General features: G+C 33.8%; 1 protein-coding gene across 1 annotated transcript in view; it reads right to left on the reverse strand.

The window, feature by feature from the left end:
* LOC135221358 (neural-cadherin-like) overlaps positions 1 to 16,466 on the reverse strand; it is a 23,111-nt gene that overhangs the window by 1,933 nt on the left and 4,712 nt on the right. Inside the window, 13 exon segments of the mRNA XM_064259159.1 lie at positions 749 to 931; positions 1,954 to 2,232; positions 3,322 to 3,554; positions 4,084 to 4,117; positions 4,120 to 4,242; positions 4,245 to 4,271; positions 5,363 to 5,714; positions 6,127 to 6,393; positions 6,921 to 7,187; positions 7,350 to 7,695; positions 8,055 to 8,194; positions 10,687 to 10,884; positions 15,329 to 15,637. Of these exon segments, the coding sequence (XP_064115229.1) occupies positions 749 to 931; positions 1,954 to 2,232; positions 3,322 to 3,554; positions 4,084 to 4,117; positions 4,120 to 4,242; positions 4,245 to 4,271; positions 5,363 to 5,714; positions 6,127 to 6,393; positions 6,921 to 7,187; positions 7,350 to 7,695; positions 8,055 to 8,194; positions 10,687 to 10,884; positions 15,329 to 15,637 (2,758 nt within the window).

Genomic DNA, 16,466 nt, shown 5'->3' on the forward strand with positions numbered 1-16,466 from the left:
ATATATATATATATATATATATAATATATATATATATATATATATATTATATGTATATATATATATATAGAATAAATAAAAAAAAAGTAAAAATGCGCTCAAGAAATCACGTTTTCTGTACAACGTATAATGCTCTATGAAACTCTCAGTCACGGCCCATGAACTCTCAACCGCAGGTCATGAAACTCTTAGCCATAGTCTATGAAACTCTCAGCCATGGGTCATGATACTCTTAGCCATGGGTCATGAAACTGGCACCCACGGCCGGGTAGTAGCCTATGACGTTGGCACTTATAGCGATGCCAGACGTATGATCATAGGTAACTTAAACCTCAAATAAAATAAAAACTAATGATGCTAGAGGGCTGTAATTTGGTATGTTTTATGATTGGAAGGTGGATGATCAAAGTACCAGTTTGCAGCCCTCTAGCCTCAGTAGGTTTTAAGATACGAAGGCGGGCAGAAAAAGTGCGGCCAGTCAGACAAAATAGCCATCTCAATAGTTTTCTTTTACAGACAACTGAAAGAACAGCTAGTATTATCATTAAGTGAAGGGAGAAAGAAAAGTACTTTTAATTCACAAAGGAATAACGCAGTTTCAAAACGACGCATGTGAACCTCTTAACATAACTTAAATACTTAAAAATAATGAAGAAACGCAGGACAAAATACGATGCACATAAACCTGATAACGTAACCAAAAATCTGTTTTAAAAAATGAAGAAAATCACAAAACAATCATCATTACCTGACAGAGCAGACGAGAGCGAGCCTGCTGACGACCCCTCCCCTTCGTAAGCATAAGCACGGAGGTCATCTTTGGCCGCCACGGGGTCATCCAGTGACCTGCCTTCCAAGAGGTGGGCTGCTGCTTTCGCTAACGACTCTTGGCTCAGCGGCTGCCTGACCAGATTTGAGTTCGAGCCCTTGTCTGCAAAGAGATGATAGAAGGAGAGTGAAGGTAAAAGATGAGGTGAAGTTAACGAATTTTAAACTCGGAACTGTGAGATCATACGACACAATCTTAGTTTTGACCTCTACGTGGTTGCTCTGTGAGCAAGAGCCCGTGCTTGCATAAGGCCAGCTTAATCTCAAACAACAACATCTTAGTTTTGATTTTTTTTTTTTCAAAGAGTTATTTATCTATCGATCGCCAGTGAGTTTATCAAGATGGTGTCTTATGTTTGGGTCTCTCTCTCTCTCTCTCTCTCTCTCTCTCTCTCTCTCTCTCTCTCTCTACTGTCATTATGTCCCTATCCAGATATCGACCTAAATTCAACAGAAGCTTTCTACGTGTCACAATGACCCTAATTCCTAGTATTGTTTCACATATCTTCATTGTTTATAAATAATAATCATATTTTCCATTCTATGCCTAGTTCTTGATATAAAATTTTAATAAACTTAACCTAAATTCTAGAACCAATCTACAAGACGTAATGTACATGAAATTTCATTATATCGTTTCTCTCACCTTCATTGTGTCTAAATAATAATCATATTTTCCTTTCTATGTTCACATCTTCATATCAGTTTTAATACAATTGGCCTAAATTCTACAAAAACAATCTACAGAAGATAATGCACTTGAATTCTCAATTAATCTCCTGACCTTCATTGTGTATAAATAACAATCATATTCTATCTTTTAAAGCCATTCTGAATTCTCAATTTACCTCCTGACCTTCATCTTTTCATAAATAACAATCATATTCTACCTTCTAAAGCCATATCTTGATACCAGTTTTAATGCAACTGACCAAAATTCTACATAAACAATCTACAAGATATAATGTACCTGAATTCTCAATTTATCTCCTGACTTTCATTATGTATAAATAACAATCATATTCCATCTTCTAAAGCCATATCTTGGTACCAGTATTAATACAACTGACCTAAATTCTACATAAACAATCTACAAGATATAATATACCTGAATGCTTTTCTTACCTTCACTTGGCGCAGTTTGCTGAATTCCAGGCAACTGAAGATGGAGACTTTCGAGGACCACTTGCTTTTCTTTCTCCGGGCACGAATACCCTACCCCACCTCCACCCCCTCCTCCTCCTCCCCCTCCTTCCTCCGTGCCCCCTTTGACTTCAATGATCGTGGCATCTTCCTGCCCGATAATGCCCTCGTCTCCAGTGGCAGATGCCTCGCCTTCTGGAGCCAGTTTCTTCGTCATCCAGTGGCGTCTTAGGCGGAAGGAGATGAAGACTCCGACAAAGACTGAAGGAAGAAGGAGATCAAGAGATAAATAAAAATGAAATATATTCGTAATAATACAGAAATCAATTCTTGTCTCTAATTTCTGTTTATATTAATGTGACGTTATATTGCTTAACAATGAAGGATTCATTTTTTGTATTCTCTATCAGTGGCAATAGATTATCTTAATTATCACTTGTTGTGAAAAGTCTCATAATATTACAAATTGGTTTTCCTTATTAACTGTAATGTATACGAAAAAGTGAATACGTAATAATGTAGAATTTTATTTTTCTACCAGGACCTTCAGTGAATGTGAAAATTGAGTTATCTACAAAGACTAATTGTGTGTTCATATGTACATACATGTAACAATATAACTTATTCTTTTATCTAATTTTTGTGAACATAGAAATAAGTAACTACAAAAACTGATGAAAAAAATGCTGATCTACAAAGAGTAATTGTGTTCATATGTACGTTCACGTAACTATATATCTCATTTTTTTTATCTAATTTTTGTGAACATAAATATAAGTAATTACGAGATTGATGAAAAAAAAATGCTGATCTACAAAGAGTAATTGTGTGTTCATATGTACATTCATGTCACAATATTACTTTGTTTATCTAGTTTTTGTGAACATAAAAAGTAAGAAAATACGAAATTAATGAAAAAAATTAAATTTATATATATATGAAAAAGCTAAAAAAAATGCGTAGCAAACATTTGTGAACATGAGAAAGTAAAATACGAAATTGATTTAAAAAATAAAAAAATGTTGTATATATGAAAAAGCGTAACAATACGTAGCAAAACAAAAAAAAAAAAAAAAAAACACACACACAACACATAAATTCCCAGCTTGCTTCCACACTATTTCCTCTGTATACATATAAAAAAAAACTCACTCTTATAACAATGCAAATTTGAAGCGCTGAAAAAAAAACCGCATTCACACCAAGAGCAAATCTGGCTTCAGGAATGACTTTGCCATAAGCAAGGGCACAAAACTTCGTGAAGCTATGTGGACTATGCAAATCACACTCACACAAAGAGGAGACAAAAAGCTTCCCCCCACCCTCACCCCCAGAGAAAAATATAATTACCAAAGAGCAGTAGGGACAGAGTTACGGCAGCGATTGCTGTCGGAGCGGCGAGTGGGTGCGCTTGGGAATGGTGATTGTTCCACTGGCAATATTCCCCGGCGTAACTCGGTCCGCAGACGCAATGGAATCCTGGATTCGCGTTGTAGCAGGAGCCTCCATGAAGACAGGGTCCCCACAGGCATTCGTCGATGTCCTCGCAAGTTCGGCCCGACAGGTGGCGCCCCTCGCCACAACTGGTGCGGGATTTTGGGCGGAGTGAACGAATGAACATTACAGGGCGTTGATGAACAAAGGCGTTTTATATAGATAGAATAATTTAGATTAAAAGGTTATTGATAAAAAAAAAATTTCTGTGAATGCAAACAAAGGTAGTTTTTCAAAGATCTAAAGGTTATTTGATAAATCAGCGCTTTTTGTGAATGTGTGGACTTGTTGATTTGTGTGCTGATAAAAATTATGATAAAAATCTGTGTGTATATATATATATATATATATATATATATCTATATATATATAATATATATATATATATATATATATATATATATATATATATATATATATATATATATATAATATATATATATATATATATATATATATATATATATATATATATATATATATATATATATATATATATATATATATATATATATATATATACTATACTGCAGACCATAAATTCAATAGGAGTATGTACAGATTGGGTAACCTCCAATTTTAAAACTCTATAGCTGAATTCTTAAAAAAACAATTTACCTGCAGATGGGTCTTCCCCAATTGTTGCTGCAGAGAGAGGGGCGGCGCAGGCAATATCTTGGCAGGCGTCTCTGGATTTGCAACCGGACTCGATCCTTTTGAAAGTTAGTATCTCAGCCCAGCTCGTTCTGTTTAGCGTCGGTGCCAGAGGAGCGGAAGGCCGGATATTCGAAGATCGTCAAGACATGCTGTTGCGACAAATGAAGCGAAGTCTAAATGAAGATCGGCATTTAAAATAGGAAATGTTTAAGCAAATGCCCCTCTGGAATGACCATGAATATCTTCATTCCGAAGAACATTTATTTTTGGAAAATGTCTTGAATGGAATTAGACAATAAGAAGAAAGTCTGTTTATTTTGGAAAATATCTTGAAATCTATTGGACCCTACCAACAAAGCCTATTTTGGGGGAAATGTCTAAAAGTATTGGATCATAAAAAAAGTCTTTTTATTTTGGAAAAATATCTAAAAATATATTGGATTTAAAAGAAAAACAAAGTCTATCTATTTTTGGGGAAAATATCTGAAAATGTATTGGATTCACAGGACAAAGTCTATCTATTTTGGGAAAAAATGTCATAAAATGTATTGGATTCATAAAAACAAAGTCTATTTTATTTTACTTTGGGAAAAAATATCTTGAAATAAACAGGATTCATAAGAACAAAGAAAATATATCTTAAAATGAGGGGGGTTTCTTATTGATTCATAGGGACAAAGTCTATTTATTTTGGGAAAAATCTGAAAATATGCTAGACTGTAAGAATAATATTTGTTCTTAAACTCCAATAACTTTTCAGATATTTTTCCTTGAACAAGTAGTCTAATAAAGACTTTATTTTGGGAAATATGTCCGAATATATTAGGCCATAAAACAAATACTATTTTTCATACATCTGAAAATGTATTGGACTTGTAAAAACAAAGACTACTTTTTGGAGGAAACATATCTGAAAATATGTTGGACAAAGACAACTTATCATGGGAAAAATGTCTGAAAATTTACGGGATGCTAAAATCAAAGACTATTTATTCTGAGGAAAAAATATCTGAAAATGTACTGTACTGTTAAGAAGAAAGCATATCTATTTTCGGGAAAATATCTGAAAATGTATAGGATCCTAAGAATCACTGTTTATCTTGGGAAAACATATATGAAAATGTATAGAATTCTAAGAATCAGACGATTCATTCCGGAAAAAGTATCTGAAAATGTGTTGCACCGTAAGAACAAAGACTATTTAAGGGAAAAATATCTGAAAATATTTAAAAAAACTTACTTCCCTCCAAGTCATCACCATCTTGTCTGAGTCCTTCATCTCTAAGATCAGGGCCCTCTCCCACTGTAACACCACTAAGCTGGTCAATTACAAACGGCAGAGGCAGACTGCTCAAACCATCAAATTCTTGTTGGTATCCTTCACCGAGCGGTAGGTTATTTGAAAGAGATGGTAAGGAAGTATTTTGCCTGAGTCCGTCTCCGTCATCGACGCTTATCATCATATTCCGGCCCTGGCACTCTGCTCTGAGGGTATGCCACAATCCGTCGCCGAGAGGACGTCCACTTATGCAGACTGACTCCGCGGGAATGTCTGAATGTCTCATAGAGGCACAGGCGATTCCAGACTGTAACTGGAATTTATTTCATGGAAAGAAATGATGTGGAATATTGAGGAACTGAGAAAATAAGTAGAATAACTGATTGCTTTAAAATAATTCCTGAAATAATCAAATAGAATAACTGCTTCCTATAGACAATGTCTTGAAGTAATTAGATGGACTAATTGCTTGTCATAGAATACTTCCTGGAAACTCATTTGCAAATTCTTTCATTTTATCTTACTATCACTAATAAGAGACTCATTAAGCAAGATACAGTTTCTTATGGCGTATTAACTATTTGAATGTCTCTTCTTGACTATGTGCCATGGAAAATCTCAAAAAACATTTACTCAACTCGTAGTGAAAAGCTAGCCGCGTTTACTTTTAGATCCTAAATGAAGGATAGGACCAGACTTTCTCTCCCCCTGGTCCTTATTCGTACTTGGACGCTGACGCTTCTTGACGAAGGCTCGTGAACGACAAGACCCAATTTCACGTACGACTTAGACCTTAGTCTAGCCGGGACTGTGCGTCTGTTACACTTAGGGCCAGTCCATCCTGGATCACAGTGACACTCTGGTGTACTTAGACCCCCAAGGCAAGTTCCTCTGACTCCACAAGCACCCAAGCCATAGGAACAAGAGGCCTCTTGTGGCAGACACCCTGCCACACTGTCTTTGCTCAGAGCAGGTTCGCCCAAATCCATCAGCTGTAATGGAACTAAGAGCTAGTTACCCTTTGTCCTTTTCCCCAGCCTCCTGAGTAGAGGTGGTAGATAATGATATTTATTACCACTGTATGTAATGCCATAAAACTTAAAATAGGAAAGAAGACTATTCATCAAGAAATGCTAAGCTCTCAGCTCAGTAACTGATTACAAAAGACTGGGATAAAGTTTTCCCACACGATAATAACAGTGAAGAAGTTTAAATGAGGGAGATAGACATTCATCACACAAAGGTTGGCTCTTAGCTCACTAACTGCAAGTCAAGTATCAAATCGATATAATAGCTATGTAGAAAGTTAATAATCTTTGAAAGATATTGGATCTGCAAAACTAACCCTTGCCTCAGTACTCTCTTGTAGATTAGAAGTTTTCTGCCCTGATATAAGAGCAATGCAGAAACTTACTGATCTTTGGAATAGATTGCATTTGCAAAAAGTAATCTAACATCTCTGATTTCACTTATGTTTAGGACGTTAGTATTAGGTATTCCTAAAGCAGAAAGCCCTTACCTCACCTGACCATTTATAAACCAGGTGCGAGAGGCATCCATCCAGTGGCTGAGAGATGGGAGCCTCCTTCCAGCCATGGTCTTCTGAGGTGGGGCGTCTATGGGCCAATCCCCCGATCTGAATAGGAGAGCCACTGAACCACAACTCTGAATCCTTGGGATCTCTCCACTGTGCCCAAGTAACACTCTGAGAGTCCTTCACGTTGTTGTTGTTGTTGTTGTTGACGTCCAATTCTCCACTTAATTGGTCCACCATGAGGGAGGCGCCCTATCAGAAATTAAAGGTTTGTTAGTGATTAGCATGACTAGTCCTATACTGACTTGGCAGCCAGAATTTTAAGTGGATGTTTGCAAGAGGCTGTTGCTCAGTTATTACCACTCATAGGACATTGCCTCAAGAAGGTCTCCTAGTCAAGAATCCTCAACTAACCTGATCATCGAGCCTCGTATGTATGCTATGCCACTCCCCATCATTGACACTCCTCTCCACCTGCAACTTGAGTGGCGCTGCTCCTCCATCTATCACCATCTGCACCTTGCCCTCAACCAGCTGCAGAGCAAGTAATGGCGTAGGAGTAGAAAGAGGGCTTTGAGAATAGTGAACGAGTGGACCAGCGTAGAGAAGGAGAGCTTCCTGCTTCCTCGTGAGGACTCGGAAGGATATCGTGGTGGGTATGCAAGATGGCAGAGGCTGGATCCACGCAAATCCTGAGCCTCTGAAGGTTCGAGTGAGGACTTTGCACTGGTAACCCCAAGACCCACCTGGGCACACACACCTGGAGTTGATGGAAGGTCATTTGGTAGCCTTTCGAAAATGTAGTACAGTGAAGTAATGGCATTTTTTCAAAATGATGTTTATCTTTCCTGAAACTTGTCAAGTTCTAAGAACGAAATTATCAGAATCTTGGTGTGGTCTAATTTGCTAAGTAAACTAAAAACAGAATCTATATATGTTTCTAATCTACTAAGTAAACTAAAACGCTAAATTCGTCTTGGAATTATGAATCCACACACACATACAGAACATATACATTCTTCAAAATACAAAACCAGCACAGTGAAAGCTAAAACTATCATACACAGTAATATAACAAATAAAGCTAAAATCATCATACGAACTAACATAACATCTCACCTGTTACCATTCACAGTCTTGATGCACCTTCCCCCGTTAAGACATGACGCAGGAGTACACGTCTCTGGCTCGTGCGAGCCGCAGTGTGGAGCTCGGGTGAGCCGCGGCGTCACTAGGGAAGTCATGTTCGCGTCCACTACCTGATTGTTGGGTTGAGCGGTTGCCAGCATGTAGGAAGAGTTTGAAACAATGATAAACATATTTTAACGATATGTTAGATCGACCAGTTTCTTTTCCTTTGGACAACTGTATGTAAAACTTCGAATTTTTTTCTGCTCTAGATGTTACCAGTATCGCATGGGGAGTTTGAAATTGAGATAAATATTCTAATATTATTATAGATTAATAATTTTTTTTAATGTTCTACACCAAACGACAGTAGAGAATTATAAAGTTGTTTCGAGATTTCAAAAACATATTAAAACTAAAAGAAAATGCTGGTCTTTGTTGGGTTGTTTTCTTTATAAAGAAAATGACATAATTAAAAAAATCCTAATCTACTCTAATTTTTGTGATATGTGCAATATTTCATTACAAGAACGCTATTTTTGAATCATGTACTGTTCTACCTGCAATTGTAAGTTAATTTTTCATCCTTGATTTTTTTTTGCAAGCGTTAATACCCGCAAAATAATTTGACTTTCAATCTGTTTATTTATTTATATATTTATTTATTTATGTGTTTGTTTGTTTGTTTATTTGCTTTTGGTAATGTAGTAGCGTTGGAAGTACTAAAGAAATTACATTAGCAATTACATCTTCATAGAATACTTTATTTCCATAAACTTATTGTAATATTCTATTACGTTGCTCATTTATCAACATAATTCTTTGAGCATAATTGCACAGTCCTACTGTATATATGGAAGAGTTTCTTCAGTACATACATCAAATCATAAAACTCCAATTAAATAACAGTGAATGCATCAAGAATCTGTCCACTAAAAGCGCTGGAATTTCCCATGGACTAGGAATCAAACAGGAATAGATTAAATCTCATAAAATAAGACCTGACCGAATTTCCATAGCCCCGCCTTCCCAATATCCACATTATTTATGGGGCAATTTATATTGTGCTTCAAGAATAGGGCGTCAATTACCATTTAAATGAGATGTCGTAATTTACTTTGTCATTTAAAAAAAGTGTAAGAGTTAATTCCTTCATTTCATTGGGGGTCGTTTCTATTCTAGGGTCGTTCATAATAGAATTGTCAGATAATATATAATATTATATTTTTTCACTATTAATTCTGGTTCTGATATATGTGTTGTAATTGTCCTTTACCTCAAGAATCGAATGTCATTAATGGTGGTTATTATTCGGATTGGGGCGATGAGGTACTTTGCCTAAGAGCATAAGAAATAAATAAATACTAAAGCATTTAAAATAACACATTTCTTTAAATGTGATACAAACATACACTAGCACATTTATATGTGTATATGTATGTAATGTATGTGTATATGTATGTAATATATATATATATATATATATATATATATATATATATATATATATATATATATATATATATATATATATATATATATATATATATATATATATATATATATATATATATATATATATATATATATATATATATATATATATATATATATATATATATATATATATATATATATATATATTACACACAATTTATACAAAAGGGGATAAATTCTATGTGGCCTTTAAATATATTTCAAGACGTGTTTGTTATTATTTCGTCAATTGATAAAAATCACCCAGTAAATCTGGTATATTGAAATACGTTTTTTAAATAGATGTCACTTATATTTTGATACGTTTGTATCTGCGAATTAATCATTTTTTGTAGCGTTTATTCTTTAGTCTTTTCAGTGTCATTCTATCTCTTTCTTGAACGAATACATTCAAGCCCTCTAGGCCTGTAAAAATATTTCTTTTTACGATGCTATTCTGGTAAACTTTATATTTAAAAAATCACGTATTCCAGATCATTAAGAGTTTTTCTTTTAAAAATGTTAACCTGATAAACATTATTATTAAAAACCAAGTATTCCAGACCATTAGAAGTTTTCATTTTACGTACAATGTTAATCTGGTAAATTTTCAAAAAAAAGAAGAAAAAAAAAACACGCCTTCCAGACCCATAAAAAAATTTTTTTTTTTTATATTGTTAATCTGGTATGGTAAAGTTTAAATAAAAAAACAAGCATTCCAGATCATAAAAACCAAATCTTTTTACAATGTTAATCTGGTAAATTTTTTATTAAAAAAATTTAAAAAAAACAAGCCTTCCAGATCATAAAAACATATTTCTATTAAACTGTACATAAAAAAACACCACTCGCCAAACGAGATCAATTCGGAGGTTATCATCCTGCGTCAGCAAATGAGCAGCAATTACCCAATTACGGGTCCTCTAATTCTTGAAACCTGATGAATTACGTTTAATGGCCTTTCTTTGATGTGCGGCAGCTTTGATTCTATAAATTAAAGGCCTCCTGAATTAGTCGTTCTCAAAAATGCTGTGAAGTTATACTGCCTAATGACTTCATGGAATCATGAGAGAGGTCATAAGCTTGCAAAAGGACACTTCGAGTCGAAAAACACACTAAAGCGCTCTACAACAACCCCCAACTCTACCTGAAGAGGCAGTGAGATGGAAGCCCTCGAAGCCGCTGAGGATGGGTCGAGGGGGTCCACCAGCACAGGGAAAGAGGAATCGAAACCGACTGTCGACGGCTCCTCTATGCCCAGGTCCTCTTTGTTACCTGCTCGTTTGCTCACACAACCTGTGTGAGGGTTCTCCACTCGGACTGTCAGGTTCGTTGATTTTTCCAGCTGGAGGGAGTGAAACGTTGTGGTATTATTATTATTATTATTATTATTATTATTATTATTATATTATTATTATTATTATTATTATTATTATTATTATTATTTATATTATTATTAGTTACTGGAATGTCAATAGTATCGTATCTGTTACGTGAATAATTATTATTTTAAGAATAACGAAGTCAGTGTCACTGGGTAAAAAGATATTATTATTATTCAGAGATGACCCTTAATCGTTATTAGTAGTATTATTCAGAAAAGGACTTTTTTATTTATTTATCTATTATTTATTATTATTATTATTATTATTATTATTATTTATTCATTATTCAGGAATGGGATTTATTATTTTACTATTATTATTCAGAAGATGAACCTTAACCATATTAGTATTATCATTATTCAAAAGGACTTCATTATCATTATTATTCAGAAGATGAACCTTAATCATTATTAATATTATTATTATTCAGAAAAAGACTTTATCATTTGTATTATTAATACTATTATTCAGAAAATGCATCCGATTCATATGGAACAAGCCCACCAAAAAAAGGGGCCACTAAACGTCGAGTCAAAATGTCTCCAGTATGCCGATTGGACGTATTATACGTCGACTCAAAAAAGTTTTTTTTTAAATTCACGGAAAAATACTTATATTTTTTTTAAATTCACGGAAAAATACTTATAGGCCTACCAGCCGAAAACTTTTGAATCACGCGCCTTGGGGGATACTGGGAGTTGACGGATCAAGGCGTTGTTTTTGTTTACAATCGTTACGCATGCACGCCGGCGCGAATTTCTTTCTCATCGCACTAAAAAGTATCAGTGACACATCCTAAAAATTATTTCGTCACTTTGACATAATTTTTGCACCGTTTTATTTTATCCTTTACATGAATTATTATATATGAAAATGTGCGCAATTTCATGTAGAATACAACAACAAAAAAATACTCATGATTGTAGCTTTTATCAGTTATGAAATATTTTCATATAAAAAACGATAAGTGCCAAAATTTCAACCTTTGGTCAACTTTGACTCTACCGAAATGGTAGAAAAACGCAATTGTAAGCTAAAACTCTTATATTCTAGTAATATTCTATCATTTTCCAACAAATTTGGCGTCTCAAGCATAACATTTCGATTTATGGTGAATTTATGAAAAAAACTTTTTCATTACGTCCGAGCGGTAACTCTTCCGATAAATTTTTTTCGTGCGATTGTCCTAATGTTTGCACCATTTTAAATTTGCCGTTACATAAAGTTTTATATATAGAAATGTGTGCAATTTCATGCACAATACAACTAAAAACAACCCATGGTTGTAGCTTTTATCAGTTTTTGAAAATATATATAAAATAAACGATAAGTGCAAAAATTTCAACCTTCGGTCAATTTTGGCCCTACCGAAATGGTCGAAAAACGCAATTGTAAGCTAAAACACTTATATTCTAGTAATATTCAATCATTTACCTTCATTTTGCAACGAATTTGAAGTCTTTAGCACAATATTTCGATTTATGGTGAATTTATGAAAAAAAAAAAAAAAACATTTTCCTTACGTCCGCGCGGTAACTCTTCCGAAAAAAATCAGAAATTTTTTCTTGCGATTGTCGAAATGTTTGAACCATTTAAAATTAGCCGTTACATAAAGTTTTATATATGAAAATGTGCGAGATTTCATGTAGAATACAACAATAAAAGATTGAAGGTTGTAGCTTTTCTCTTTTTCGAAATATTTGCATATAAATCACGATAAATAGAAAAAACCACGTTCGGTCAACTTTGACTCTACCCATATAGTAAAAAACGCAATTTTAAGCTAAAACTCTTACAATCTAGTAATATACAGTCCTTTATCTTCATTTTGAAACAAATTCGAATTGTCTAGCACAATATTTAGATTTATGGTGAATTTCTAAAAAAATCTTTTTCATTAAGTCTGAGCAGTAACTCTTCCGATAAATTTTTTTCTTGCGATTGTCCTAATGTTTGCACCATTTTAAATTTGCCGTTACATAAAGTTTTATATATGTAAATGTGTGCAATTTCATGCACAATACAACTAAAAACAACCCATGGTAGTAGCTTTTATCAGTTTTGAAATATTTTTTATATAAATAACGATAAGTGCAAAAATTTCAACCTTTGGTCAACTTTGGCACTACCGAAATGGTCGAAAAACGCAATTGTAAGCTAAAACACTTATATTCTAGTAATATTGAATCATTTACCTTCATTTTGCAACGAATTTGAAGTCTCTAGCACAATATTTCGATTTATGGTGAATTTATGGAAAAAAAAACCTTTTCCTTATGTCCGCGCAGTAACTCTTCCGAAAAAAATCAGAAATTTTTTCTTGTGATTGTCGAAATGTTTGAACCATTTAAAATTAGCCGTTACATAAAGTTTTATATATGAAAATGTGCGCGATTTCATGTAGAATACAACAACAGAAGATTGAAGGTTGTGGCTTTTCTCTTTTTCGAAATATTTGCATATAAATCACGATAAATAGAAAAAACCACGTTCGGTCAACTTTGACTCTACCCATATAGTGAAAAACGCAATTTTAAGCTAAAACTCTTACAATCTAGTAATATACAGTCCTTTATCTTCATTTTGAAACAAATTCAAATTGTCTAGCACCAATATTTAGATTTATGGTGAATTTTCTAAAAAAAATAAAAAATCTTTTTCATTAAGTCCGAGCAGTAACTCTTCCGATAAATTTTTTTCTTGCGATTGTCCTAATGTTTGCACCATTTTAAATTTGCCGTTACATAAAGTTTTATATATGTAAATATGTGCAATTTCATGCACAATACAACTAAAAACAACCCATGGTAGTAGCTTTTATCAGTTTTGAAATATTTTTTATATAAATAACGATAAGTGCAAATATTTCAACCTTTGGTCAACTTTGGCACTACCGAAATGGTCAAAAAACGCAATTGTAAGCTAAAACACTTATATTCTAGTAATATTGAATCATTTACCTTCATTTTGCAACGAATTTGAAGTCTCTAGCACAATATTTCGATTTATGGTGAATTTATGGAACAAAAAACATTTTCCTTATGTCCGCGCAGTAACTCTTCCGAAAATAATCTGAAATTTTTTCTTGTGATTGTCGAAATGTTTGAACCATTTAAAATTAGCCGTTACATAAAGTTTTATATATGAAAATGTGCGCGATTTCATGTAGAATACAACAACAGAAGATTGAAGGTTGTGGCTTTTCTCTTTTTCGAAATATTTGCATATAAATCACGATAAATAAAAAAAAACCACGTTTGGTCAACTTTGACTCTACCCATATAGTACAAAAACGCAATTTTAAGCTAAAACTCTTACAATCTAGTAATATAAAGTCATTTATCTTCATTTTGAAACAAATTCGAAGTGTCTAGCACAATATTTAGATTTATGGTAAATTTAAAAAAAAAACTTTCTTTTCCTCCGCACGCCAATTCGCGGCCGCAAATCTCCGAAATGTGTACGTCGCAGTCTCCTAGTATTTGCTCCTTTTCATATTAGGCGTTTTATAGAGTTTCATATATGAAAATGTGCGCAAATTCATGAAAAATACAAACAAAAATATTTGAAGGTTGTAGCTTTTCTCATTTTTGCAATACTTGCATATGAAAAATATATATATTAAAATTTCGACAGTTGGACAAATTTAACTCATTCTAAATGGTCTAAAACTGCAATTATAAGCTAAAACTCTTACAGTATCGTAATATTCAATCATTATTCTTTGTTTTGAAACAAATTGGAAGTATCTAGAACAATAATTAGATTTATGGTGAATTTTTGAAAAAAAAAAAAATTTTACGTCCGCGCGTTACAAATTCATGCATGCATCATTTTGTGTTAAAATTATTTCTGTGTTGCTTTGATTGTTTTACAATGTGTTACATATCAAAATGATCGCAATTCAGTGTACAATACAACGATAAAAAAAGTAACTCGTTAGCTTTAACCGTTTTTTGCACAGCTCAATTTGAATACAATTATGTATGATTTTTTTTTTGTCGCTACCATATACCGCATTATTTATATATGATAATGATATTTTTTTTTATTTCTGATGGTTGCCTACTAAACTTCAGGCAATGAAAAAAAGGAGCCAAAAATGAACTCTTAATCTTGAAAACTAAGCACGCTGTGATTTTTTGAAAAAAATATTTTTTCCGCTTCCGTGCTCACTCCAAACCCGCCTCGGCATACAGGAGACGTTTTGGTTTTTAGGGCTTCGGCGTAATAGGGTTATAGAGTTCATTGAAATGAAGTAGCATAAGGCAATAAGAAATACAGAGAAAATAATAAATTAACAAAGTAACAGAAAAATAGATTAAAAAGTATGTAAATTATTAAAATACAAGAATTATTTTAGGGAAATTTTGGGACCTATTTAGACAGGTATCCAGGACTCACCTGATCTGAATGAAGACCAAGAATCCCCTGCAGTTTGACGGGATTCATGAAGTGCCCGCCATTCTCCTTGACGCTGAGCCAGACGCACGTCGACGGAGGGGACAGAGGCCACGGGGGAGGCGCATGCCAGGATGAGTAAGGTGAAGACGAGGAAGGGAAAGACGCAACCGTGCTGAAGGATTTGGGGCCTCGGAATGGCGTCGTTTGGTCCGTGAAGTCGTAAACGCTGGTCACTCCTATATTCTTCACTTCCTCTTTAACTGCTTCGCTCACAGCTTCTATTAACCGTCCCAAGCTTCCACCTCCTTTCTGCTCCAGGCAAAAAAAAATAAATAAATAAAAAATAAATAAATAAACAAAGCCTGTCACCACTAGAATGATTTGTATCCGAACTCAAGACAAGACAGACATTCATTTATTATTACCCGTCATTTGTTAACGAGTCTGATGCTGGCTATTAAGATCAGTGAATTTTCTATTAACAATTAGATGACGTTAGTGAAGGATTGCTTTCCAACGCTAATCACAGACAGAAAATTCTTGTACTGCGACGTCCGCATCTTATATTCGTAGCCACTTTCTTTGCGAATATTCAATCTTTATCATTCTCCATTTCAGTTATTGACATAAATAGACTTACTATTTAGAAGCAATATTTGAGGATGTGAATCAGTTCGATGGGAAGGAGGAAATAGTTAGAGGGTAATATTACGAAACCTTTGATATCAGATGAGACCTAAGATACATATCACAACAAATAACCTATAAAATTGAAAGATAATCTTTCAAAATATCGATGATTTCACGAAGAACGGAGATTAGAACGTGATAAATACGTTAAGTCATTTTTCATTTTTATTACATGCAAAAAAAATTATTTTATTAGCAATTACGTTTTACTTAATTTTCTAAATGAAATGTTTCAGTAAGGGATAATTCTATAGCACACGTACACACACATTCAACATTTTCTCTCTCTCTCTCATCTCTCTCATCTCTCTCTCTCTCTCTCTCTCTCTCTCTCTCTCTCTCTCTCTCTCTCATGTGTGCAAAATGACAACGAACTCTTGTATAGTATTTTTATAATTCACTGGAGAAATAATTTCTCAAAGGTGTTCATGGCACAAATTCTTCTCTA

This window comes from Macrobrachium nipponense, chromosome 2 (assembly GCF_015104395.2).
Source record: "Macrobrachium nipponense isolate FS-2020 chromosome 2, ASM1510439v2, whole genome shotgun sequence".
Taxonomy (NCBI): domain Eukaryota; kingdom Metazoa; phylum Arthropoda; class Malacostraca; order Decapoda; family Palaemonidae; genus Macrobrachium; species Macrobrachium nipponense.